The sequence below is a fragment of the Aythya fuligula genome, chromosome 4, assembly GCF_009819795.1.
Source record: "Aythya fuligula isolate bAytFul2 chromosome 4, bAytFul2.pri, whole genome shotgun sequence".
Classification (NCBI taxonomy): domain Eukaryota; kingdom Metazoa; phylum Chordata; class Aves; order Anseriformes; family Anatidae; genus Aythya; species Aythya fuligula.
This window is the reverse complement of record NC_045562.1, coordinates 28,290,047-28,317,555: the sequence shown is the minus strand read 5'-3', so window position 1 is coordinate 28,317,555 and position 27,509 is coordinate 28,290,047. Positions and strand designations below refer to the sequence as shown.

At 37.6% G+C, this 27,509-nt stretch overlaps 1 protein-coding gene across 1 annotated transcript; it reads right to left on the bottom strand.

The window, feature by feature from the left end:
* Positions 1 to 1,183: 1,183 nt before the first annotated feature.
* NAF1 (nuclear assembly factor 1 ribonucleoprotein) lies at positions 1,184 to 19,642 on the bottom strand. The gene is made up of 8 exons (XM_032186239.1): positions 19,452 to 19,642; positions 17,682 to 17,820; positions 16,535 to 16,628; positions 12,906 to 12,988; positions 11,769 to 11,929; positions 8,550 to 8,601; positions 4,745 to 4,850; positions 1,184 to 1,828 (listed from the first exon to the last, which is right to left on the bottom strand). Exons 1-8 carry the CDS (start codon positions 19,640 to 19,642, stop codon positions 1,449 to 1,451), a joined length of 1,206 nt encoding a protein of 401 aa, XP_032042130.1. The 3' UTR covers positions 1,184 to 1,448.
* Between the last annotated feature and the right edge of the window lie 7,867 nt (positions 19,643 to 27,509).

Below are 27,509 nucleotides of genomic sequence, written 5' to 3'. Positions count from 1 at the left end.
CTGCTGCATGCCTGGAGCACCTCCTGCCCTCCTGCTATGCTCACCTTGGGGGCTGCAGGGCTGCTTCTCACTCCTTTCTCCCAGCTGCTGTTGTGCAGCAGGTTCCCCCCCCCCCCCCTTCTTAAATCTGCTCTCACAGAGGCAAACACAACATCACTTACTAAGTCAGCTCTGTGGCCAGTGCCTTTTGGAGGCATCTGACCCCCCCCCCACCCAACATGGGGCAGCTTCTGGACTCTTCTCACAGAGGCCATGCCTGCAGCCCCCCACTACTGAAACCTTGCCATGTAAACCCAATACAAATTAATCTTAATACTAAGCAACACCTGGCAAGCCTAATTAGTCTTTCAATAGATATCCAAAGAAACTAATGAGGCCAGTGAGTTTGAGAATAGAAATATTGAGCACACAGCTCTGTAAATCAGTTCAATGGTGTGACTATGCTTTAATGTCTGTCCTGCTTCTACTGTAGCCAACCAGCCAGAGAGACTCCATTGGAGGCTATGGAGGTGCAATTGTTGGATAGACCCTTTGGCCAAGAAGTTGTTCCAGACTGTCTTCAGTTGACTAGTCTGCTCCCTCCCAGAAGCGGGCTGGCAAAGTTGATGAACCTCATTGTTTTAGAGGAGACAGTTTTGACTGTAAAGACAGCCAAACAGCATCCAGTGCTACCTGCGTTTTGTATCCAAAAAAACAGGTTAGAGAGATTGACAGCTTTTCTTTTCCCCAGTCCATGCAATTACATCCTAAAACTAATTTCAAAACATCTGTTCAATAGGTTTCACTGTTGTCCTTCTATAGCTACTGTAGGATACTAAATCCAACAGAGTAATTTAGCTGTTGGTCCAGTCTGATCTAGCTACTGCAGCAATTATTCTAACAGACAATCCAGCTCTAGTCTGCCAATTAACATGAAATTAATGAAATGTTAGAAGCTGGATCACAGGAGTTTATACCTTACATAAACAGGGGTAAGCTTGGCTTAAAAATTAGGTATCAAATTTTATTTTCCATGTAAGGAGATTTCAAAACTTGCACAAATTCAAACAAGTGACAGCTCAGCATAGCAGTATCCAATTCATCTAAGAACTATTAAAAAACATCTATGCCGAATATCCCCTATCACCATGAAAGAGCAGTTATTAAGCTTCTATTTAGTACAAAACACTTCAAACACTATACACCAATCTCTGAAAAGTTTTTATTATCACCCCAAGCTGGTAGATATTACAAAAATAAACCATTATATAATAATGTAATTTTAATCATACATTTTTTGAAACAGAAAAGAAATAGAAAAAAATTTCTGTGGATATCCCACAAAGCACTGAACTCTGCATTTGTTCTATTCTTGCAGAAAAAAATAAAGTATCTCCAAAATAATGGAATGCAGTCTTGGCAGCCATAAGTTTATGGAAACTTAGCAAGGCTTGAAGTGAGATTGATGGCTATCTTGGAGGTGGAGGTGGTGGTGGCAAAAATGGGTACGATGAGTTGTACACATTTGGGCCCATCCAAGCCATGTTTAGATTTGAAGGTGGATGGTGAAATTGATGCATCTGATTACTGGAACCAAAAACTGGAGGAGGAAAGGGATACTGCTGCATCATTGGATTTTCACTTCTGTAAGGCTGCCGGAACACCGGAGACTCATGATGTATTCTGTTGTCTGAATAGTATGCCTGTGGCGGTCTCATTTGAGGTCTTGAAAATCCTCGAGGTCCTGATGGTGGAGGAAATGGAACACCAGAGAACTGTCTGTCATGGTACCCCCTTGAATAACTTTGAGCAGGCTGTTGCACTGGCTGATGAGCTCCTTTGTACTCATCTTTAAAACAAAAAAAAGTTTTAGTATTTTGGAAAGTTTAAGTTTAGTCCTCACAAACCTTTCAAGAATCACTTCTGTCTTCAAATACAAACAAATACCTAACCTGTATTGAGAGAGCTTACTACAGTATACAGTTAAGTCTGTTTTAAGATCATACATCAGAAGTTGAAGTCAATGAAATTGGAAGCGTAACCTTTTCTACAATACTGGCAAGTAGAACAAAGAAGTACTGGCAAGTCTACTGTTTAGCAACTAATCTTTACTTATTGGAGTAATATAGAAAGAATGATCCTGAGTGCTGCAAATTCAATCATTAAGAAGGAAACTTCACGTTCTTCCCCTCTAGGCATTTTCACTTGCATTAACAAACCATGCAAACACTCAAACTAAGTATTTTAGAAGTTTCAACATAAGGCCAGATTTAGCAACACACTACAAAGATCAGCAGTCCTTATTCCATCTTTAGTTTTTCATTTTCATTTTTAGTTTTTCACATTTTCATTATGCTGCAAACTACTACTGGAATTACTCAACATTAAGCACGTAAGGATATTTCCTCACGTCTTCCAAAGTTTGTGGTGTTAAAATCCATGTGCTTATAGGTGTAACAGAAAACAAGTTATTTTACTTAACTAATTGCTACTCAAATAACTACTGCAAATGTGGTGTCAAAAGTTATCTTAGTAACAACTTACTATTCAAGACATATCTAGGCAGATATATGACAGATATTTATCATGTTTTAAGCCAATGTACTAGACACTGCATTGATTGCACTGAAGTGCTACACATCTTTCAGACACATCTTTGGTATTATAGCAGATACAGGACAAATTGTTTCAACTCCAATTTAATGAAGTTAATCAACTCTATCGGGGGAAAAGGCAGACCTAAATCTTTAGCCAATTAACTTCCAGCATTCATCTTTCAAAGATTTTTTTCCTGTACAGGTCACACTGTAAGCATACGTTTAAGGTTCATGATAAGTGTGCAGCCAGTTTATATGAATACTGTAAGGGTATTCATGACATCCATTCTGTAGAATTGCGTAAGGACTACATGAAGAGCATTACAACATTACAAAAACTTCCAGGAAGTTGCTAAGATATTCAAAAGGCTACAGAATTTACACAGACACATGATCTCTTAAAGATTTTAGGGTTAGAAACACAAGTAATAAGTAAGTACATAACACCACAACAAAGTCATTGAATTTGAGTTTTATCTGGACCTAATCCTTGGTGCTAGATTGCAAAACAATTTCATCTGTAAAAAAACAGATCTGTGAAAACAATTAATACCAAGATTCCTAGCTGTTTTCATGGGGGATTAGGACCTTTGATTCCTTTGCTGCATCCAGCCCTTTGGGAAGCACTCGTAAAATTACTTCATGTTCTTTTAGTTCTTATTAAAGACTGTAACAAGGAGCAATTTTTAATGTACCTGGAGTTTTATGAAAATGCAACCATATAAAACTCCAGCTGAGACTGAGTTTGTGCTCCAACTTAACAGCCATCCTTGCTGCTGAATTCCATAGCCAAAAGTAAACTGCAAGTAGCATCAACTTTAAAACGTGTTATTTATGAATAACAAGCTCAGTAAATCATAACTCATACTTCCTTGAAACACTGAGAAAGCTCGTCCTGTTCTGTCCTCAGTTATGTACAGTAGTTCAGTAACAGCCTCAGCAAGCCCTAGGAAAGACACGTCCGCAGTAAGCTGGCAGAATAAGGACATGCTAGAAAATACGCCTTATGCAGTGCAGATAAGCAGAAACCAGGAGAGAAAATAACAATCAGCTATGAAAGAAGGGATGAACTTTACACAGAGGAAAACAGTTAAAAGGACAGCTGCTGACTTACAAGCTATAGAGAAAAGAGGTTCAGTGGGTGGGGGTGCCATGCCTAGCAACTGTACTAAAAGGCAGCAAACTCATGGCAGGAGTCAGTCCAAGAAAGATTTGTCCAATGGTATGACTAATAATGATTTTTTCAATGCAAAAGCAATGCACAGCAAAAATGGAGCAGACAGAAGCAGCAAACTGATATGCAAGCAGTAGCAGAAAAAGAGTGGAGGTAAGGTGGGTCACCAGTATTTAAAAGAAGTACAGAAAGCACATAACAGAAGCATATCAGTAATATCAAAGTAAGACTGAATTTAAATTTTTCAGCCAAAATGACAATAAGAATGTTTTCGTCACTAGAGACACAAGTGAAGACATAGGAAAATTCAGTTACTGCAAACAGCACAGCCGCAAACATACACATGCAAATGATCTGTCAACAGCAGGAAGAAGTGAAGAACAGTGCATATATTATGAAAAACTACACAGTTCACTAATCTACTCCAAGTTTATCTAATGACTATGACAGGTGAACAGGGGATCTCAGAGAGCTAAAGACAGGTCATTAATTAAGGAGAGGTATTAATATGCCTTGGGTGAAAAAGAGCTTCCTTTCAAGGAATAGAAGTTCTGCATTGAAGACTGGCATCCTCTCCTTGAGTCTCAAATAAACGGTTTTCCAAAAATCATACATGGTTTTCCTTTATCTTCTCCCTATATTCAATGGCATAGGTTGAACTTAGGCCACAATGACCTCTGCAATAAGCAAGCTCCGAAGTCTGAAAGGTGGCATGTGCTCTCTATCCTTGCTGTGTATTAGATCACACCATCTACCTTAGAGGCTTTGAGTCTCCTCTGACAACTACCCTGCTCTATACTATTTCTTTCTCAGCTTAATGGAAAAAAAATTGCTGATTTTCCTTAGAAAGTAAGGAACAGTCACAGATTCAAACACTCAGCTTTGGAAAGTACACAAACATTTATCAACTGTATGAAAACAATTTTTAAGATCTGCTGTATGAAAAGCACAATGGTATCTGACAGATGAAAGCACTCTCCCAGTGTTCACTCACCTGATGTATTTGTTTCTGATCTGAATTTCTTCCTTCCTTGATTTTGAGCCTTCTTTTTCCTTTGTTTTGCCTCTCTCTCCTTCTCATCATCACTGTAGTCCAAGGCCTGGTTAAAAAAAGAGGAGAAAAAAGCCATTAAAATATTAAAAAAATGTACAAAAAACTTCAGTTCTAGCAATAAATCAGTATTTAGAAAACACTGCATCCTGCAGTCAGCTTTGAAAAATACTGAAGCTGCACTTTCCTGTTTTGCATTCTAAGAGCCATCATATGTTCAGCTGGCTTCTCAACAATCAGAACCTTAACACTCCACAAATTTCTCAGAAAACAATTGGACAATTCTCAGTTATTCTTTCCAATTTTCCTAAAAACAGCAACATTCAAGCACTGAACATATTTTTGCCTTGAAGTTAGTAAGAAAAAAAAAAAACAATTGTATGACACGCAACAGATTTAAGCGCACATCCTTTTTCATGAATACCTTTCACAGCTTACTGCTAAAAACTGCAGTGAAGATTTTCAGAACTTGCATGCAATTCAACACAAGTCTACCAAGGATTCTATCTCACTCTTCCCAATCCAACCCAATACAGACAATTCACCTAGTTCTCACCAAAATTAAGAGGAAAAGAGTAATACAGCAGTAGCTGAGTGAAACTGAGGAAGCTGGCTAGTAATTACCAACAAAAATCTTGCAAGGGGTTACATGTTATTTAAAGTACAGAGTAGGTAAATTAATATATGGGTTATTTTAATAATCTAAGATTTTCATGACCAACACTGAACTGAGCAGTTAAATTTAACTACATTAAGCTACAGAAAATTAATATGTACTGACAATTTTAGACTAGTGAGATTCTAATAATATTGTTCTTGTCTGTTAAGCTTTCAATAGCAATGTTATTTCAAAGGAATTTTCAGTTTTGAAGAATGTTGTAATTTACAGTAGACTCAATGCCACTGCAACATTTTGTTCCTATTAGGCAAGGTTTTGCTACCTTTAGAACCCTAGCTTACACACAGAACAAGGAGGGGTTATTAACAGCAACAAAGAAATCTGTTAGCATAACTAGTTCTTCAAAAGACTGCTCCCTTGTGTGACTAAGGGGGGTGAGGGGCACAACCCCTACCTACCCCAGTTCCAAAAGGAAGGTTTTTGCTGTTTCCTGATGTATTGCTTCAGAGCACACATCTAAAAAACCCAGCACGGATACACTGCTAGGAAAAAAAGCAACCTAAATGTTAATTCTGAATACAATTACTTCCTCTTCTGCGTAACTGGATTATATTCTTACACTCCAAAAAGCCACAAGGAATACAACAGTACTACATACTATGAAGTAAAATCTCTTGCTAGCTTCTGCATTTTTCTAAGGACTAAATACATCATCCTCAAGCAGAACAGAAGTAACAAACAACAGGTACCTTCTGCTGCCACCTCATTTTCACATGACACTCCACAAAAGCTACCTCAGAGAAGTCACAGTTATCTCCTCCTGCTGGCCTTGCACCAAAACACCATGCATTGTCATCCTATGACCCTAAAGACATCCTATGACCCTAAAGACCCTAGAGAAATTGTACTGCTGAGTCTACAGCTAAAGTAGGATAATTACAAGCCTGTGGCAAAAGGAACACTTATCCCATACCTTAAAAAAGGTAAGAAGCATGAAAGACCTAGCCAGGATTAAGTTAAGGTTCATGGAAAAATAGAACTTCATAGCATCAAAAGAACTGACTCCAAAACTCCACGCAGTTCACTGGGGGAGCTTGCCAGACAAGCTATGGAATCAACTGCCAGCTGAGGGCTCTGAAGGAGCCTGGCTCTATGAGACAATTTCAAGCATCAGTAGCATAAAATTAAATCTGCACCCCTGTCAACAGTTATGGCCTTCAAAGCAGAAGATACTTTCTACCAGCTCATCAGCTGTCACAGCCTGGTTATCCCAGGGTAATGTGTAACTACAGAACTATCCAAAGATGAGCCTAATTAAGGATTACAAGCTGTTGTGTATTGTTTTCTACAAAACAGTAAGCATGCACATCGCTAAGTCAGAAAGGTGTCACAAAACCCAACTAGGTTGCCCATCCTTGCCAGCAATGATTTCTTTCAAATCTCCTTCCTTTCTTCCTATCATGAAGTACAGCAAAGTTCCCTCGGTACTTTCAGGTTCTAATACTCAAAGACACCAGATCATCTTAGAAAAAAATCTTTTTTTAAATAATTATCAACTTTGGAAAAAGCAGTGAACCTGTATCTGCTAAAGACTTGAGTGCTTCACTGTACACAGCCAGATTTTAAAGTTATTTAGACACCCACAAATTCAAATTAAGCATTTACATGCTTACCCCCTGAATAGCTTTAAAATACAGCTATGAAATTAAGAACTTACCATTAACCTATGAGCACATTTTATATCACCACCAAAAAGCTAGGCTTAGCCAAAAGCATACAGTCTTTCAATGCTCTGTTAGTCACATATCTACAGTCTAAATCTGTGCAACACTTCTAATTCTCAAATGATAATTCTTGGTGAGATGTCTTCCCAACAAAGGAAGGAAACCTACATTCAGAAGTGTTAAACAAGCATTCTTTGTGAGAAGTTCACACTGCTCAACTTAATTCAGCTTGTGGGAAGAAAAAGTATTTTGAAATCCATACCCCATACTAAATAAAGCAACATTCTGGATTGACAAACTGATACATCATTACAGCACGTATCTTCAAACCTTACAAAAAACTCACATATTTCTCCTTCAAGCCAGAACAACGAACCAGGATAAGGTATGTTAATGCAGTATTGCTTAGAACAACAAAAACATGGAAACCCACTCAAACAACTAAAAGCCCTTTCCTACCTATAGTTTATATTTGGAACCATGTTCTGTGGAACTACACTAACCTGTCAAACTTTCATAAAATTCAGAAAAAGCAGTTAATTTTAAGATCATTTTAGTACACTATTTGAGGCTTCTAGGACTTTGAGCTATTTTGTGTAAGTTAGGCTTAAAGTAAAAATTGCATGGAAAAATGGGAGCTTTAAGCCAGAAAAATCAGTCTCATGATGTCACATCAATAAAAACACCGTTTGTGGCTGTTAATAAAGAGGCAAATAGTCATGAAAAATAACGAATCAGTTAAAATTGGTGTTAAAGAGCACTAGAGAGAAAGGCTGGTCACTGAAGTCATTAGAGATCCTACAATAAGTGATGGTTGTGAAGAGCTCTTGTTTCTGTATCATCATATATGACTGCCTTTGTATGGAAAAAGCTCATCTTGTTACACTGGCATTTTAATAGGAAACAGTAGGGAAACCTTAACAAGGAGCCATTCAAAGAATGCAACAGAACAGGTGTCACATTAATCTAAGAGACTAACATCCAACCTTGTAGAATACTAGGAAACCTTTATATACAAAGGATTGGTTATGTCAGGTTGAAAGGCAAAGATACTGTGAAAGCACAGCAAAGACAAAAATGCCCTAGCAGAAGCAGAACTATCTGGCAAAGTAATAGTTTTTGCTACTGAAAGTTGATCATTCAGGTTTCCAAACGCATTCTTGAAGAACTGGAAAAACTGAAAATAAAGATACATACATTTCAAACTGCAAAAAGCAAGTAAAAAAGATAACTAAATCTCTCTCCTACTGACTGGTAGGCCTCTCCAAGGAAAGCAGATGCTCTTTACAAAAGTTATATCAAACTCTTGTATGCTTAAAAAAAATAAATTGGTAATTAATCTCACTGCACAGAATGTTTTCTATATACATTTTCAAAAACAATAGAACAAACTATATATACTTACTTCAGGTGGCGGTTCTTGGTCATTCTTCCAAGATGCATCTGACCCCTTCTCCCTAAAAGTAAAAAACACAGAGTGTTACACAATCAAGAAGTAAGAAGTTTTAAGGAGGCTATGAAACATCTCATGTTTCACTTGTGGTATAGTAACATATTTCAGGTTAAAAAATAATTTGTATGAAAACTGTAGTGTAGCAAGTAGGGTAATACTTTCTTCCAGACTTATCTGATATACCAGGATACATGCCTGTTTTTAAAGAAGCATTTGTTTTTTTCCCACATTTTTTTCTAAACAAACAGTAACATATGTGTCAACTTAGGGCTTCACCAGACAGGCCACTTGAAAACACTTTCCTCCTTTGAGTAGACAAAACACTTCAGACAGCTAATATTAAGCTGCGACCAGTATCCTCCCAACACGTCCTTTTAAACCTAAATTGCTTGAAATAATTGGGACAAGTCACCAGAAATTTCTTATGATAACTACCGTCATAAAATTTCTTATTCTTCCCTTATACCCTTATTCTGTTATCTCCAGTTGAAAAGAGTAAAGAATTTGTCTAGAAGGATATGAGCTTCAAGTCCATCTATCGCAAAGCAACTTCAGAATCAAAACCCTAGGCTTGGCTTACAATTCTATTAAGATAGCATTAACTAGATAATCAGTTGATAGATGGTTGTAAATATAAAATTAAAATTTAAGACAAAAGACATGTGAAGAAGCAAAAACAACTCACAAAAAATGTTCTTGCCCCAAAAGAATTCTGAATTGGTGCCATTTATTTCTCTCACCACTTCAAGAACTCCATTAAAAAAATCAAGCAATTTCATTGATCGGTAGCAACTCTGGAACAAGTTTAGTTTAGAAGTCTGTCAAATATGCTTCTTGAAAATTTAATATATTTTGGTCTGTAATTTCAAGACAATCTTTACTTATGCAAACTAAACAAAATGCTAAAATGCATACTTGTAAAATGGAGCCATGTAAGTTTAGAAAAGTGTTCTATATGAAATATCTACAAACAATGCTCTAATAACCAAGCATTATGTAATCAGCAAGTCAACAAAAATCAAGCTACAACAGCAACACTGATGTACATGACCAACTCCATGCTGCCTGGATTTAAACAGACCTGAAAGACAGCCCAAGAGAATACAGGCACCTCATCTCGAAGTGCTTTGTGCCTCAATCCCTACCCGTAAAACTGAAGCTCAATCTTTATGTATGGTTAGAAAACCTTAAAGACAACACCACCGTGATTATCAGGAAAACACCTCAGAACGCAACCCATTAATTTCTAGGCTACAGAAAACACTAACAAGGCAATGAAGAAAGGAAGAATATTTATTATGAACAAAGTTCATTGTTTCTTCCTCTCACCTTCTTGTTTCAGGGTAATAAACTCCCTCCAGAAATACCAGAGCATAAACAAGACTTCAAAACCTGTCATCACTAGGCAATACGTAGTACTACTAACTGCAAAATTCATCTTAAGTTTTCCTAATCTTAAAGTAGTTTATCTCACTCTGCCAAGGCAACCTTCACCATTTCAGCACAACAGAACAATTTCCATCCTTTGAGATACTTAATCTTCTGCAAAGAGCAGGACACTAATTCTTAGATTTCTGAATTCAGGTACTGTAAAACCTAGAAGTCTAACAAAAAGGTGACTCATAGGAACCATGAAAATACATGAGCTTCTTTGAATTATTGTGTTTCAGTCAATGCAGACAAAAATCCACACATTACTTTTATTAAGTCGTTTTGCATTCAAGAAACTTGGCACTATCTACTAAATACTGATACTTCCATTATCTTCTCCTTTAATGCATAAAGCCTGTTCACACCACTGCAATTTTGCACAATGCAAGCAGATTTTTAAAAAGCTTCAAACTTAAGTTTTTTTTACATCTTAATTCTGATTGCTTTCCATTTCAAAGCACCACTACAGTTCTGAGTAGCATTTTTTTAAAACTTTTAAGCTGACAACACTTCACAGACCAATCTGCAGAGCGAAGTAATCTAATCAAGAGCAGGGAACAAAATCACTCGTCATCAAATTTGTAATCCACAGTCCAAAAAGCCCTACCATAAACCACTGACTGAAGCTGAATTCTTCTACTGTCCATGCCATCTTGGTTTCTTTATATAGATGTTACAGCAGAGATAAGACATGGAAGTTGTTTATCCATTTCCACTGGCAGAATGTATCTATCCTACCTGCTTTGTGAGAAGGTAGCTTCAACAGATAGTACCAATGGTGTCACAAAAACTTAAGAACCTTCACTGACAAAATACATCAAAAATAAAAGTTTCAGTGAAATAAAACTGAAACAGGACCACCATTCTCAAATGCTGGTTACTTTGGACTAGACTTGTTCACATGTATCATTTTTATGCAAGGCAAGGAGCAAGGTCTGACATGCTGCTCAACTGCAGTGATAAGACGTGGAAGTGTTGAACATCTTACCTAGTGTTCAATTTCGTACCACAGTAGTTAAGTATTACTGAAATAAAACAAGCAGTTCCCAGAACTACTTGCAAAGCATACAACAAATTATAAAACTGATCTCACATCTCAGATGCTGAGTTTGGCCTACAGTTATTGATGCAGTAAGCAGATTATTAAGTCTGTGCAACTACTGCGCTAAGCAACAAAGTTCACTTGCAAATTATTGAAGACCAGCTGGATGCAGAAAAACAAAGCTTTCTCACCCTACTGCTTCCATCTATTTTAAAGGTCTCCGCTGAAAGTGGTGTATACATTTTTTAAAAATACCTGCTGCTTTCAAAGAAAAAACCTTGCAGGCCTTGCTATATCCTTGGTCAATAAAAAAAAAATAAATCAGTAAAAATACTGACTGAAGTTGTAATTTATACAGACACCAAATGTTACAATTTTTCTCTGTGATAGTGAGTCAAATGAGAACTAATCCTAACAAATAGGGACTTAGTCACATGTGACAGAACTTCTTTAAAAAGAGTTATCTCAGACATTTCATTATTAGAAAATTAATGTTTAGCCAACAGTTACCATGCCCTGTTTCTTCGTCCTTAGCTTTGAGTACTCATCTTTGAGATGGCAACAAACCCTATTCATACATCATACTTTCCTCAGGCAGGCAGATACTATGAAGAAGTACTCAAGGCTAAACTTCGATTCAGCATTTTCAGCTACATTAAAAAAAGTTATAACCAGACTAGAGAAGATGTGCTACTTACTGTCTCAGTTTCTCTGCAAATATATACTGGGTGAAGTCCTGCACCGATGGAGCAAAATACATGTTATCTTGCACATTAATACTTTTCTCTTTGATATGCTCTGGGCTGTTAAATCGTAACACATAGAAGGGATGCATAACAGGACCAAATATCTCAAATATCTGAAAGAGACAAAAAATCATTTTAAAATGCACCACCAAGATTAGTTAACTAATTTAATCACAAACAACTGTGAAGCTTTAACATAACTTGCATTATGTTAATCAACTTGAATTGATGTGTTTTCAAATTGCAGCATCAAATCAAGTGATTCTCATGTTTTACCTTTATTACTACATTCGTTTGACAGTGTATTTTCACATGCTAATACTGCCTTCACCCACCCAACTGCACTGCTTTCACTGTTTCCTTCACTTTAGTAATCTTTCCTTTTGTCAGACTTCTGTTCCTCTCTTGATTATGCTTTCAAATCTGAGTAAATCAACACCTGAACAATCTCCTGACTGTTTACTCCTGAAGTCCATCTCTAGGAGATGCCTTTATGTTAGTTTCCATGTCTTTTCAATGGAGAACATCTGAGATGTATGGGACACCTGCAATTTGATGTTTTCCAGTGTTCCACTCACATCTAGTACAGACAAATATTCTGGTAGAAAGCCATCACCTAGAGGTGTCACTTTCTCCATAGCATATACAGAATTCAATGTAATACCCCTATCAGGAAACATTCTTCTTAAAGCACACACTAGCCTAAACCTGTACCACCAGAGTACACATACATAACTATTCCTGTGTTTTCCTGGAAAGCTTATTTTAATTTCTCCAATCTTTGCCACAAATCCTGGCAATAAAAGAGCAAAGATTATTATTAAAGCAACCTCTATTTCCATAAGCAGTCATATCAAATGACAGAATCAGATAACAGACCACATATTGTCATTCTATATGGATGCAATGAGTTCCAGGCTCGGAATTTTTAAGATTAAAGAAATCAGATGACTAAAAAAACCCTAAAGTTCAAGGAAAAACTATGCATAAAGGAAATGTCTCTCAGTTGACTCAAATACTATTTGTTGCAAAATAAAATACTTTGAATTTAATATTAGAATAACAGGTTTTTACGCTTTACACACACACCTTTCCTGCAGCTTGCCGATCTTCTTTAAAAATTATGCTTTCCTCATTTATTGGAGGTAGGCCTCTCACAGATTCAATTATTACTACAATGGAAAGAAAAAAGCAATTAGAATTTTACGTTTCAGGAGCAGTATGTACTTAATTGCAGAGGAATACAAGAAAAATATCTCTATTTATAAACTAATCGTCAGCTTCACCCCAAAATTATTGCGCACGTATAAAATTTCTTACAGTCATTTAAAACATTCTCCAGTGATCTGAGTGAGAAGATTCACACTGGTTTATAGAACTATCAGATACAAAACAGAAGTCTCAGATACATGTATGTGAATTACCTATTGCATTTCCTCAGGCTGTTTCTGAACAGCAACAGTAATTTGTGGGGGAGGCTGCGATTTTTTCGCATGTGAGTATAGATGCATGTGCATGTTCTGCCTTAATATTCCAAAAAAAAAATCCACCAGAAAAAAAAAGAATAGAAATAGCTATTAATTTCCCCTAGTAAGTTAAAAATTATGCCAAACAGTGCAATCACAGCAGTAACCAGGAGCGTCATTTATCAGTTCTGTATACAGATACGCAATTTGAAGTATTTTTGCACTTCAGTGTCATACAGTAGTCTCATCCTACATTTGGGCCTAATTCATGATTAATGATGGTATGAGTGGTCAAACTGATCAAGTCATTCTAGCACCTTAAAAGATGAAACGCTTAGGAGACTTACGTACTTAGAAAGGGACAGAGAAGTATGCTTTTCCTGTGTTAAATACACAATTTGATGATATACAGCCTATGAATCAACTTTATTTTTAGGTTTTCCAGATTCAAGGATAAATAGCTTACTCTTTACTGGAGTCTTTAGAATGCTTCACTCATTTTTTTCTTTTTTGCTTAAGAAAACAGAAATATTGTCTTCCTTTACATTCAGTAGAAACTACACTTAAAGCTATCAGCGGTCTAGGAGCATCATACTCAAAACTTCTGATTCTGAAGGTGATCTTCTCCACCCTTAAAAAATAATGCTAAATTAACTATTTTCAATTCCTCAATCATCAAATATTCAAGCCCTTAACATCACTTTCAGACTCCTCCAAAAACTAACAAAAATCTTCCAAACTTATGTAACAGAACTTAAAGCAAACACCTCCTCAAGCAAAACCTCCTAAGGCTCAGCTGCTATTTCGATCTGCAAGCGTGATATGCCAAGCAAGCCTGTGACAATGCTACAGACTTAACAGTTTACTGACTTTTGTGAGATAGGGAAATCACTGTTTTGTGTCTACCTATATGATAAAATGTAGGGTGAAAGAAGCCCAGTATGTTGTTTAATCCTCATGAGAAATATATCCTACAAAAAAAAAAAAAAAAAGGCAAATACACACAAAGTTCTCAACTCGAATTGACCACTTACAGATCCCAGTCTTCAAGTATGCCAAGGAAGGCATTCTAGCAACCATAAGCTCCAACAAAAGCAGGTAGAACCACTATGAGATTTTAACCTACAACTGATTTGACCTATAGTCCCCCCTACCCTAGCCTAACAAAATCCTTAAACTTCAACTCTTCCAGGACCACAGAATGCAATCCTAAGGCAGGTTTGCTATATATATACACACACCAAAGCTGTTTACTTTCCAGGCTACAACCCAGAGATGAATTTTTCTGTTAAGCACCTTGAAGCAAAACACAGCAGAAGTTCTGTTAAACGTTGATACACTGAACAGAAGTTTATGTTCACCAAAATAACTACCATTCTCCTAACTACTGTGAAGCACTCATTAATCTTGTTTTTCTACCCCTAACTTGACCTCATAGTATGCCTACTTACAGACATCAGACATCAGCATACAGACATTGCAGATTTTATCAGAAATCTCTACTGTTTTCTGTAGAAATCTTCCAAGTATAATCAAAGGGGCAGAAGGAGTTCAGGATACTGATTACTGTGTTAATAGTTTTGCAATTTCCAAGTCTTCAACACATGTGTACCTGATACAAATTTGGTATACACAGGTTTCTATTTAGGTCAAAAATCAAAAACAATCTGAAGTTAACTGACAGAACCCCTGATATGGCCATAATCAATTGAAATTGAGGCCTCTCAGACACCTGTTTCCAGCAGAACTGAAAAGAAAACATGCAGATGGAGGAAGCCACAAAGCAAGGCAGAAAAAACAGGAATTAACATATATTGGGGTTTTACTACACACTTTAATCTTTACTTCATACTTGTTTACTGTTGTGTTTTCTAATTTTCACCAACCAGCATAAAATCAGCAGTACACATGTTCCAGTTACACAAAGCAGAATGCAGATTAAAGTTGTCACCTGTCAGTATACAGACAGGATGTGTAGAGGTTCTATTCACCAGTAACAATTGAAAAATGAGGACAATTTTCAAAACCAAAGTCTTTAAAAGTAACTTCATTTAAGCATTCACACTCTAAACCTAAGGTAAGAATAGCTGTAATCTCTCTCTTGAATATTTAACTTTCAACTTCTTTTCAAACTATTGTTTCAGCTGAAAACAGCCCTCATCATTATAAATACGTGAGAAAAGATGAGTAAAATAGGCCAGACAGCTACCTTCAATGGCCAGACAACTACCTTCAATTCTTTCAAGACAGCTTCGGGTCAAAGATTGAGATGAACTCTAAAGCAACAACAACAACAAAATTGTGGATGAATAGCTTGTATCCCCTGGAGTTTTTTGTTTGTTTTTACAATATAAAAGTTTTAATAGCAAAAGCTATATGCTTCATTCTTTTTGTTTTCCCATTCAACATAAATATACTATTTTCAAATCTCCAATTCTCCTAGGAAAATTGCTTTAAAAGCAGTTCAAGCAGCATGGAGCACTTCAAATACGCTTAAATACAAATGCACTACGGAAGTTTCATTAATACCAGCTTCTGCAAAACTTATTTCACATACCAAAAACTGACGTGCCAGGTAGAGCTGAAAAGATCCCTAAACACATACTGCCTACAGCCAAACCTACATCTATTATGTGTCTCAATCTTATTAAGCTTACCCTCCAGCATCTATAAATCACGTTAGTCATGCTGTCCTATGACTGCTGACGATGGCAGCCTGCATTTGGTCAAGGTGCCAGAAATGGGATGAACTACGGGGGGCCAAAACGATGAACTTACTCAAAATACCAATTATCCAACAGATGCTGCGTTGCAAACAAGCACTTGGAACTGCATTGTACAGTGTGCTTTCACTTACACACCTCCTGTATCTTCAGATGTAATTCATATGTAGCATTTAAAATCTTTGGATATCAAAAAACTGCACATGCTCAATCTTATTGTTGCCAGGATTAATACAAAGGCCATAACACAAGGTGAGAAAAGGCTTCTTACAAAAGTCAGAACATTGAAGTCCCACGAAAGCATATGCAAACAATACTCATTTAGTAGTAGTTTGTCTATTAGATCAGTTCTCAGGTGGTAACCTACTGCCCCCTTCTCTGAAGAAGTGCAAGGTAATCAACAGAAATGTTTAACAGCCCTATGGAACAGAATGCTGCAGTACTGAAACTTTGGAGGAACAATTAAATATACAACTAATGTGAAGATGAACACATAATTTTAAGTAAAAGGTAAATGCATCTTGCCTACCTAGCTGCTCAATGATACTGGAAACTGTCCCAAAGAGCTTCAGTTCAATATTATCAGGTAGAATTAAAGATAAGTCTTCAACTGGAGGCAGTTCCTGAAAACACAAAATCAACATTCAGAATATAATCGTCATAAATTCACCAATTTGTTGCTACATAAACTTGACAATCAGAAAAACCGCCTAGCATTTTGAAGATTTCATTAAAAATCTAGTTTGATTCATCTTTCAGAATAATTCTAAATGAACTCATCCTGGGGGAATGTCACTTTTTAAGACATCTTTTCAATTAAGACAGTACTCTGTGTATTTCCATTGCAACTGAAGTAGACACTAATTTTATTCAAGTGGATAAAGCCAGCAACTGATAGATGTTTTCATTTCTTCATATTTGTCTTCCTAACTAAATAATAAATCACTTTCAACATACAATTAGATAATCAGTAACCACAAAACAGACCATTTATTGCCTTGACTTCAGACCAATATGAAGGATGTCAAGGTATTATCTTTAATTTAAAGTTCTATTTAGTGGAGGATAATCAGAGAGGAGCTTCGAGAAAAGCACAGAACTTCAGCTACATAAATGAGTACCACACAGAGAATACACAGAATTTTAAACTTTGCCTTTGATAGCAGATTTTAACACTTGTATTTGAACTTGAACAAACTCATTAGTCATGTCCAATGTACTCACACTAGTATTTCTCTGTAAGTTACAGTGCTGTTATTTTGACTATATGGAATGAAACCTATGTGCAACTAGTGTAAGTTACCTTCAACATCATCTGAATTCGGAAAAAGTGTCCAAACTTCAGCAGTTAACTGTATTTCTACAAGTTCATCTCCAGAAACATAACAGCTACCAGCAGAAGACTCACTCCAACAAAAGAATCTTATTCTGGCTCTCATCAACACTTTACCTTATCTTCATTTCTCGACAAACAAACTGAGGCCAAATTTTTTCCAGATTACATAACATAGAATCAGAGCCAATATACACAAATTTAGAAACACTGCAAGCTAGTGTACAGCTAGTGTACATTCAATCACTAGGTTAGGTTTATTTTCTTGCAACTTAAAAGCATATCAAATTCAATTAAAGATAGGCTACTTGATGAGATTTTAAAGATACCACTTTTTACTTACATCCAGGGGCAACTCATCTTTTGTTTTAACACAATGTCTTCTGTTATCCTTCTCATTTGGATGATCATCTTCATCAGACACTGTTGATGAAGAACACGAAGAGGAAGAGGATGTAGTTGAGCTGTCTGAATCTGTGTCACTAAATGAAACAAATATGGGAGTTAAAATATGGACTCATACATGGAAGTTAAAAAAAGACACCTAAATCATGCATTACTCAACTACCTTTGGACAGCAGGCATTTTTCTGAGATGTATAATAAGAACGCCAATCCTTCCTGATCCAACAACTCACTGGACAAGATCACTAAAAAACTGAGAAAAGCAATGCTTCAGCATTTCAGAACAAACGCTAACTGTAACAGCTCACCTGGGTGCCCACAAGACGTTTTGAAAGATAACATATTAATCTGCCTACTATAGCTCAGTCACTCTTGATACACAATCCCAACATTAGCACAATGCTAAGTGGAAGTAGAAAATATATGTACTTACTCCAACTGATGTATCTTGCACTATTAAAAAAAAATATAAAATTTTTGCAAGGCTTTTTTTTTTTTTTTTGTAATTTTCACTGGCATAAGTATTTATTGCCCAGGACACTTAATGTTTGAAGTAAAAGGCAAAGTAAAAAAGCAGTCATTACTCATGTTCACGTTTCACTTAGCAAAAAGTTTCCTTCCTCAAGAGTCAGAGGGAAAAACAAATACACAGAACAGTCTATCCTGTTGACTGAAAACGCTACTTACAAACCTTTAACAAACACACACTGAGACAGTCGAACATTTGTAGGATTGCATGTATGTTTTAGTACCCCATCTGACAGTTAATAGTGCAGGATTTACAAACAGGAATAAATAAAAACAAAAAACGCTCCCTTCTACCTATTTTAATATTAAATCACCTTCTTAACAAGCATATTGATGGCTTTCAATTATCTGTTGTTGTACTTTTTCTAATAATTGCTAATAATAAAGACAACTAAAAGTAACACTTTCCTGAACAGATCCTTTGAAAAAGGACTTCTTGGAACAAAATCAACATAGCAAAAAGACTACTGAAAATCAAGTAGTGAGAGAAAAATAAAAGAATGAAGTGTAAGAAGAACAGTGAGCTATGTGCTGTAGCTTAAAGCTTTCAGATAAACGATTATGATGACAATCACTGCAACAGATTTTGGAAGCAATAAAGAAGTCCCTACAGACATAAAGATTAAGTCACGAAACTCGCTGCTGTACTTTATGATGTTCTAGGACTACTTGAACTGAGCAAACCAACTATTTCCACAATCTAGCTTTACGCTATTAAACCATTAATGAAGCTCATGGGGAGAACTTCAGACTTCTTATGCATCAACTTCTGATGGTTAGAAGAGGCACGTGGCAATCTCGTATTAGGGAACTGCAACAAAAAGTAGCCACGAAACTCACTGAAGCTGATTAAAAGCGTGCAGGCTTCAGAAGCTGAAAGGCAGCTTACATCTAAGCAGAGTTATCCTTCATTATGAAGAATCCTATGTTCAGACTTCCTCAGGTGCCTCGTCACAGAAAGCAGTTCAGAGGCACCCTGGGGGCACCAGGACCAGCACCACACTCAACATGATGGCGGCCCAACGAGCCACGATGCTCTACAAGCCCAAACTCTCGTGTTCCCATTGATTTCTGCGCCCCGCAGCCGCTGTTTTGGAGGTGTACTAACGACCGGGGGCCGGCTCCCGCCCCTCGAAGCGCCGCAGGGCAGCGCCGCGCGGCTCCCCCGCTCCCCAACCCACCTCTCCGAGTCCGCCGCCGCGGCCGGCCGGGAGCAGCACGCCGCCTCGCCCGGCGGCAGCACGGCCTCATCTCCCCCCTCGCCCTCCCGGGGGCCAGGAGAGCCCGGGGCCGCCGCGCCGGGGCCGAAGGTGAGCGCCTCCAGCTGCGCCGCCACCTCCTGCTGCGCCGCCACCTCCTGCTGCGCCGCCATCTCGCCCCACCGGCCGCGCGCCCGCCGCCCCCCCTACCCACGTGGTCGCCGCCGCCGCCGCCGCCTCGGCCGGGCCGGGCGGGCCCGAGGAGGAGCAGCGCGCGTGCGCGAGGGGCGGGCGACCGTGGGCGCCATTTGGGGAGGAGCGGAGGCGGGCTCGGGGAGTCAAGGCCCTGGGCGGGGTGACCTGGGGCGCACCGCGGTTGGACGCCGGTTTTTGGGAAGGGTAGGGGCTGCTCTTATAAAGTGGGGGCAGCTGCCACGTGTTGTGTCCTGATGCGTGAAGTCCTGTCCCGCCGAATAAATTTTATGATTAAATCGGTATTTACCACGTGTATTTTGTTTGTATTAGGCTTGCCCACGAAGGAAAGTTGGAGTTAGGGGGTTTCTCTTGCATGGGTGTGCTTTGAGGGCCTAGTGGTATGTGAGTCTCGGTAATTTGAATATGCTAATAACACACAGCAGATTTATTTAATTAGAACTTAAAAGTTTAAAAGCTCTCCGTTATCAACTTCTTATAATAATATCTGAAGTTAAAACAGTAACCCTATAATAATACCTAGCTCTATAACGCTGAACCACATCCTCCAGATCACCAAACTATTCACCACAACATAAATGAGCATTTCTGTGGGTGATTTGCCTTAAATACATGCTGTTCTGGAGACAGGTTTTTTTCGGTGCGTATCCAGTGCCTTGCACAACTCCACAAGGTAGCCTGCTGGTGTATTAGGAGTCATTCCTCTCAGTGCCCAGGGATCTGACATACAGTGGTGTCCACCCATGTAGGACAGAAAAGAGGAATTCCTTCTGCTCTTTTCCATGTTCACACTTTAAGTTCTGCCCAATGACAGTGACTTGGGAGGCAAAATGCATGCCTTTTATTGAACACAATCCATCCATGGCAAAACCCAAAAGGTGTGCAAAAGACAAGCAACATCTAGAGGTCACTTGGACTGTGAACCCCCAGAAAAGCCCCTTAAACCAGACTCCAAATCAGAACTTGACAGCGTTTTGCCAACACTATTTGTTCCCAACCATGACAGAGCCTCATCATGCTGTCCTGTGGACTGGCTTCCAAATCAAGAGCTAAACCTGTTTTCACTCTCAGGCAACAGGTGAGCGTCAGAGTGTAATATAATTCTGAAGAGGAACACCATGAATAAAAATGTAAGAGAATTACGTGTGATGAAGGCAGAGTGCAAAGAAGACTGGGATTTGAAAGTATGATGAGAGCAGAGGAGAATGAGACTCATTTCCCCGTGCATATTTTCTATGTGATAAACGTCCCCTCCAGCTCTGAGAGAACTCTCTGCTCAGAGCTCAAAGGGTGCTCAAAACAATTCCTTGTCCTCCAGACTGCCTGGGCAATGCTGATTAAAATGCCATAAGAGTGCTACACAAATATCCCAAACAGGCTCAAGTGAGCATCTGACAGGAAATAGATGTCTTCCTCTGGTAGTTCTACTAGTTAATCACAACACGACACAGTATACACAACCTGAATTTAGTAGGAAAATTAAGCATATACAAATATGCGTATAAAGTAATAACGGTTTGTTGTTGCTGTTGTTTATATTTATCTAGAATTATATATAAGCCAAGCAGAATAGACACTTTAATGTATGTTTCCACAAAAGGCTTAACGTCATTGGCAACTGGTATTTTTTGTACTGTCCTAAGTGAGGAGCCTTATATAAACAATACACAGAAGTAAACTCTCTCATTGCACACTCACCACACTCACACCACCTTGCCCCATGCTGACATCTCATCCCATGCGAAAGGAGAAAAAAAAAAAAAAAAAAAAAGAATCTGCTTTTCTCCAGGGACTACATTGAGTTTCTGAGGTTAGGGTATGTAAGGCACATGGTCTAAATATTACTGCCCTATGCTGTAAGCCCTTTAACAAACAGGAACTTTGGGAATTTGTACAATTCATAAAACATTTAGATGTCAGTTGCACAGGGATTAAATATTGAACATTCATAAAATTGGTTTATATTGAATCTCAGTGACAAATGTGTTTTCATCCCTAATAAAGCGACTAAAATTATGTATATATATGCAATTAAAGTATATCTGGTAAATATTTAATTTTAAAATTAAGCAAGGGGGGTTTATTATTAAAGTGGTCTTTATTGTTACTTTATTAGCTTTTCAGATTTGGGACTTGAGATTTACCTGAAATAGACCATAGTACAGGGTTTGTGAGTTTCTGTGAAGAAGTTGATCCGTGTGGTCAAATCACTTCCTAGCAAAAGGTAAAATAATTGATGTCAATATCGGATTGAACTAGTTGAATAACAAGGAAACGAAAATTAATTTTATTTGCTAAATATAAACCTCTTATCAATGCAAAAGTACATTCAAGTCTATCTTGCACTTATGTAAGTAGAATCATTCGACTGTCTCACAAATCACATCTTTCCTGCTTTCTAAAGTATTTTAGTTAAGTGTTTTGCAGTTGTACTCTGGCAAGTAGATTGTGTTTTGACAGTTCCCTTCATATTTGTGCAGAACTCCCAGCATCTTCCAAACAAGAGACTTTATTTCATCTGAACACTGCAACTTAGCCTCCAGCATATAAGATAGCACTTCTCTTAGAATGAGGGTAGTGAAAAGCATGATGCATAATAAACATCATCATCCATTCAACCAGGGCATTTCAAATAATTTGAAAAGCAGAAACACCAACATGAAGATGTTCTACGAAAAGAATCATTTCATAGATGAACACTCTAATTGCAGTAGCTGTAACTGTGAAAGCACTTGTTTTCAAGACTTAAACACTTAAGAAACGTTACTGCTAGTATTGGAACCCAATGTCATCTGTTGAAAGAGGGCTGCAAGTGATTGCTGGCCTGTTTTCTGCCTGTAGTTTCTTTGATGAAGCTCTCTGGAGGTGTTGTGTTCTGTATTTATTTTATCTATTCCTGCTACTAAGACGTGTGTGTAATTGTTTCATCATACTTTTAAAGCTAAAATGACACCACTGAAATTATTATTAAAATGTTTTATTAAATTTCCTTGAGGAATCTGTTACAAAACGCTGCTTAATCCTGTTCTCTCTCCTGAACTTGAAGATTGAAAGTTGCTTGGAGATTTCTTACACTGCTTATTGTATCTTAAGTGGAGAAAAAAAAAAGAATAAGAAAGGAAGGCAAGTTTCCTAGTATATTTGAAATATGAAACCCAATACTGTTGTGACATTTAGCATTTATATTTTTTATGCTTTTTTATTCTAGTTGACAATACACAGTGATATGAGAGATTATATGTAGAATAAGAAGAGTATTTTAATTAACAGAATGAGCACAATAAATTTGAAAATATACTTCTGAAGACATTTCTTAACTTTTAGGTTAGTTTATTTAGGTAGTTTGGCAGCATTTTGTGTGTAACCAATTTCAGTGCTTCATCGCTATAATCAGCTAGTTAGATCTTCCTTGAGATTTTTGTGTAACTTAAGAATTTTTGCCAACATATAAAACAAGAAAAAAAAAAAAAAAAAAAAAAAAAAGGAAATACTGTTTTTGAAGGTGTATAAAAACAGAATGGTAAAGTGACTGGTTTCAGCTGCCATATACTCTTCCATTTCTTATTACTGCCCAATTTACCTCTCAGCAACTGTAGCATTATTATCTGAAACTGCAGTCAGTGAAACAGTGACAAATTGCTCCTCACAGGTCTAAATAAGGTCTCCAAGAAGCATGAAATGATACCAGTTCTAGGAAATCTGTTTACACATTCAGAGGTATAGTATGAATAGATTAATAAAAAAGCTTTTGTCTTCTAATATCCTGTGGTGGGTCAGAGAAACCCTTCAGAAGATCTGAAGATGTCTCTTCTCTGATTTGGGTCAAGTGATGTCTAGAATTTGCTAGTGTTGACTCAGGACTAAAACTTATGGTGAAGAACCAAATCACATCACAGAAAACGCTTGAGTTCTCAAGTGATTAACTGAAGAACTAAAATGACTTGAGCCTTTTATTAGCACTGTTCAGAACAGCATTTACTGCTCTTTCACATGATGTGGGTACAGTTATGCAGCTTGTCAAGTCCTTAGCTCAGGTCAGCACCAGTCCTTCTCCTATAAATAATAGGAGAAAAGATAGAGAGAGCGTTTATGAATTTGATGAGTACTGAAACAACGATACTGGAAAAAGCATTTGAAACACACAAAACTGAAGTTACACTAGGGCTTTTTGCCAGCACAGTGACATCAAAAACCCACATCCCTATGTGTCTTTGCTGTGCTTCTAGTTTCTACTTAGACTTTCCCCAAGTGGTCCAGAGTAAAAGGATTGCACTTCACACCACTCCTCATAATACTTCAGTTTTTAAATTGATAAAGGAAAGATATTTTTTTTCTTGTAGTCCCTCAAATTGCTTTCATTTAGACCTACAAAAATAGATAAGTACATGAGCTGAATGTCTTGTAAACTGACCAGCACTTTAGAGTGCTAACATCTGAATTGTCACTCTGACATCTGAGAATAATTACTCAAGGGAAGTGAAAAAGTCATTTTAAAACTTTGAGTTCTGTTTGCAGACTCTTAGAAAAAAAAAAAAAAAGTGAAGAAAGAAAACTCAGAAAACTAATCTTTGCTGTTACAAAAGGTACCCTTAAGCAGCACGTGAACTCCACCTATTTCAGAGCGAACAATAGGAAGACTGACTTACTAAATCTCTTACTAGAGAAGGTCAGAAAGACATAACAGTTGCTGGCACTTCTCTTGTATTAGACGGTCTTGGTAATACATCTATATTACTACACTTGTACACCAATTTGCAGGGAGGATTTTGTCTAAGGCTGCTTGAAGGCTCATATGTTAAGTGGGATATTCATTGCCTCTGGTGGCAAAGACTGGTGCCTCCATAGCATTAAGAATTCATGTTGTTCCTTATATATAGTCCAGTTTTAAGGGAAAAACACAGGTTATAATTTCAACAATTTTGAAAATATTGTTGCTATTTCTGAGCCTTTTTTCCACTCATCAGCTAAATTGCAAGGGAGATGAAAGTATTCCTGATCAGGAGCAGAAATCAGATCATCAACAGAACTTTCTGTATCATTGTTGCTCGTCACATTTCATTGCAACCAGATGAATCAATATTATAGCTTACACAGGTGAGGTATCTTGTTCTGAAACAAGATTAAAATAGTTACAGTACAGAATGTTTTACTCACTTCAAAGCTTCAAATTATTGTACAGTTGGTACACACTCCTTTTTCCTTCTGTGTATAAAGAGTTAGGCATGCTATAACTAGATGAAAAGAAACAATATGTAAGTATATATATAAGTATATGCTTAGTATAGAAGACTTTTTCCCAAAAATATATATTTTAAATATGGAAAAATACACAACTTCATCTTACAGTCCCATTTTCCTCTTAATTTCTCCTTCCAAATGTAGCCAGTATTTCTCTGATAATTGAGCTGCCCAGTCAATTTCATCAATAACAATTCAAAACTGTTCACTGGTGGGCTGACTAGCTCACCTCCAGTTACTCTAAGAGTTTGTACAATTCATTTATCAACTTTTATTAGAATATATTAGATTGTTTTTCTAGTTATGATTTCAGCCCAATATTTGAAATTATATCAACATAAGCATAGTTTGATTAGTTGCCAAACCAACTGCATCCAAGCTACATCTATAAATGTGATTTATTCTGTTATGTATAAATAGCTCAGATATTTAAAACATCTGCATAGCTGAAATCTTCATAGGGAATCATATTTGGAGGGAGTAATATGCTTTATACAATTGAACATGGCTTATATATAATCACCTCAGAGAAAGAAAATGTTTCAGTAACCTGCTTGTTTATCTGACTATCGTAGGTTCCTGTGGTTCCAGCATGTCTCCCACAGCCTTCTGTGAAGACTCCATGATTATCAGAGCTTTATCTGACTGTCTCTGGAACCTGGAAGATGTTTTTTTTCTGTCCTGATACATGTTCTCAATCAATCCATCACATTTTGGCTGCACAGCCTAGTATTCTTTCAGTGCTTGCAACAGTGTTTTGGGTAGACAGGCACTCGTTAAAGTGTCAATATCTGACAGACATTAGGCATGAAATCCAGGAAGAAATTAAAGAATGTAATTTTTAATCCACTTATGTAATCACTGAATCTAAAAGATGTTTCTCTCTGTGTTCAGATGATTTGAGGTAGATTTCTGCACACTTGACATCTCAGGTAGTGTTTCTTACATTGCAGTTTCATAATTTTAATGCAGCATAAACTGGCACTGCCAACAAAATAGATGGTTTTGCTCTTCCCCCAGTTTTCATTTTCTGTCCTATTCCTTGTGCCAGCACTGATGTTCATGCAGACATGAGTGAGTGGGGGTAGGGAAGTGATCCAGTAAAAATTAAAACAGGCACCACCAGGTTAGTTTCAGACACTAAAGTCCCAGATCCCACATTTCACTGTAGCTCTACAAATGCTAGGGCCAGTGTAAAGGGGCTGCAGGATGCGCAGTGAGCAGGTAAGAAGGAGCCAAAGGCAAGACTGTGACATTAGTTGCCAGTACCACTCTGTGCTGGATTTAGCTTGTTCTGAAATTGTGGGTCACCACCTGAGTGACAGAGGCTACTTTTTGTAACCAGTCCTCCTACTTGGCTTCTTCCAGTAAGGAAAAATCACAGTCAGTCTTTTCCTCAGAGTATATTGATGCAGGATGAGGATTTAGTAGATACTTTTTTTCTCCTATCAAAGCACTGACTTTGTAAAGTTATATGCAAATAAACACAATCAAATAAGCATTTAAATGATGTATTTGCTCATACCTCAATACTGACTTCTGTGGAGGCATAGTACAATAGTAATCATAATGATGGTCATTGTAGAAGTACCAACACTCCAATAATCCTTCTATAATATTGTATCTTAGATTTATTCCAGCTTTGGCAAAGCAATCTCAGCATGTTTTTCTCATGTTTCTGTAAATTGCCATGTCACAAAGGAAAACTAGAAGAAAAGCACACATCCCTACAGATACCTGCTTGGTCATTCACCGGTGACTGAAATGTATTTCCTGCTTTAATTAATCTGAAAGACATGCTATTATGGGGATGTTATATATCTGTTTACAGATTTTGATTGTTATGGTGCTTGGCTGCTTGCTGGGTTACACCATACAGCCTTATGCTTGTTTCCCTTGACCCAGATGGATAGGGGAGAGAGTCAGAAAAAGGTAAAAGTGCAAGAACTTTTGGGTTGAAATAAGGACAGTTTAGTAAGAAAGGGAAAAGGAATAATAATAGAATAAAAGAAACAAGTGGTGCACAATGCAATTGCTCACCACCAGCCAACTGATGACCAGCCAGTCCCCAAACATCGGCAGCCACCCTGGCCAAATGCCCCATTTTTATTGCTGAGTGTGAGGCCAGGTAGTGTGGGATGTCCCTTTGGGCAGCCTGGGCCAGCTGTCCAGGCTGGGTCCCCTCCAGCCCCTCGCTGGCAGGGCAGGGCAGCACAAGGAGCTAGGAAGGCCTCGCTTCTGTGCCAGCACTGCTCTGCAACAGCTCAAACATCAGTGTGCTATCAATATTATTTTCATCTTAAATCCAAAACAGCACCATACCAGCCACTATTAAGAACATTAACTCTATCCCAGCTAAAACCAAGACAATTACATAGCTAATAATCTTCTGTCAAGACCCAGGGTATTTAAGAGTTAAGGAACCATATCCAAGTTCCTAGCACTGAAATTTGTGCTTCCTCCTATTTATGAAGGACTAGCCTTTTTCTTTCCTTTTTTTTTTTTTTTCCCTCTCCAATGGACCACTGTTAAAAAACAGAAGAACAAAAGGACTATAACAAATTCTAAAAATTCCCTTTGAGATAAAAC

Excerpts from the sequence above, each read along its gene's own strand:
- NAF1 (XM_032186239.1), bottom strand. The coding sequence starts at position 19,642 with ATGGCGGCGCAGCAGGAGGTGGCGGCGCAGCAGGAGGTGGCGGCGCAG. Across the intron at positions 16,629-17,681 it reads AAGATGAGTTGCCCCTGGAT|GAACTGCCTCCAGTTGAAGA; the intron begins GTAAGTAAAAAG and ends TTGTGTTTTCAG. Across the intron at positions 11,930-12,905 it reads ATCGGCAAGCTGCAGGAAAG|ATATTTGAGATATTTGGTCC; the intron begins GTGTGTGTGTAA and ends TGTCTCTTTCAG.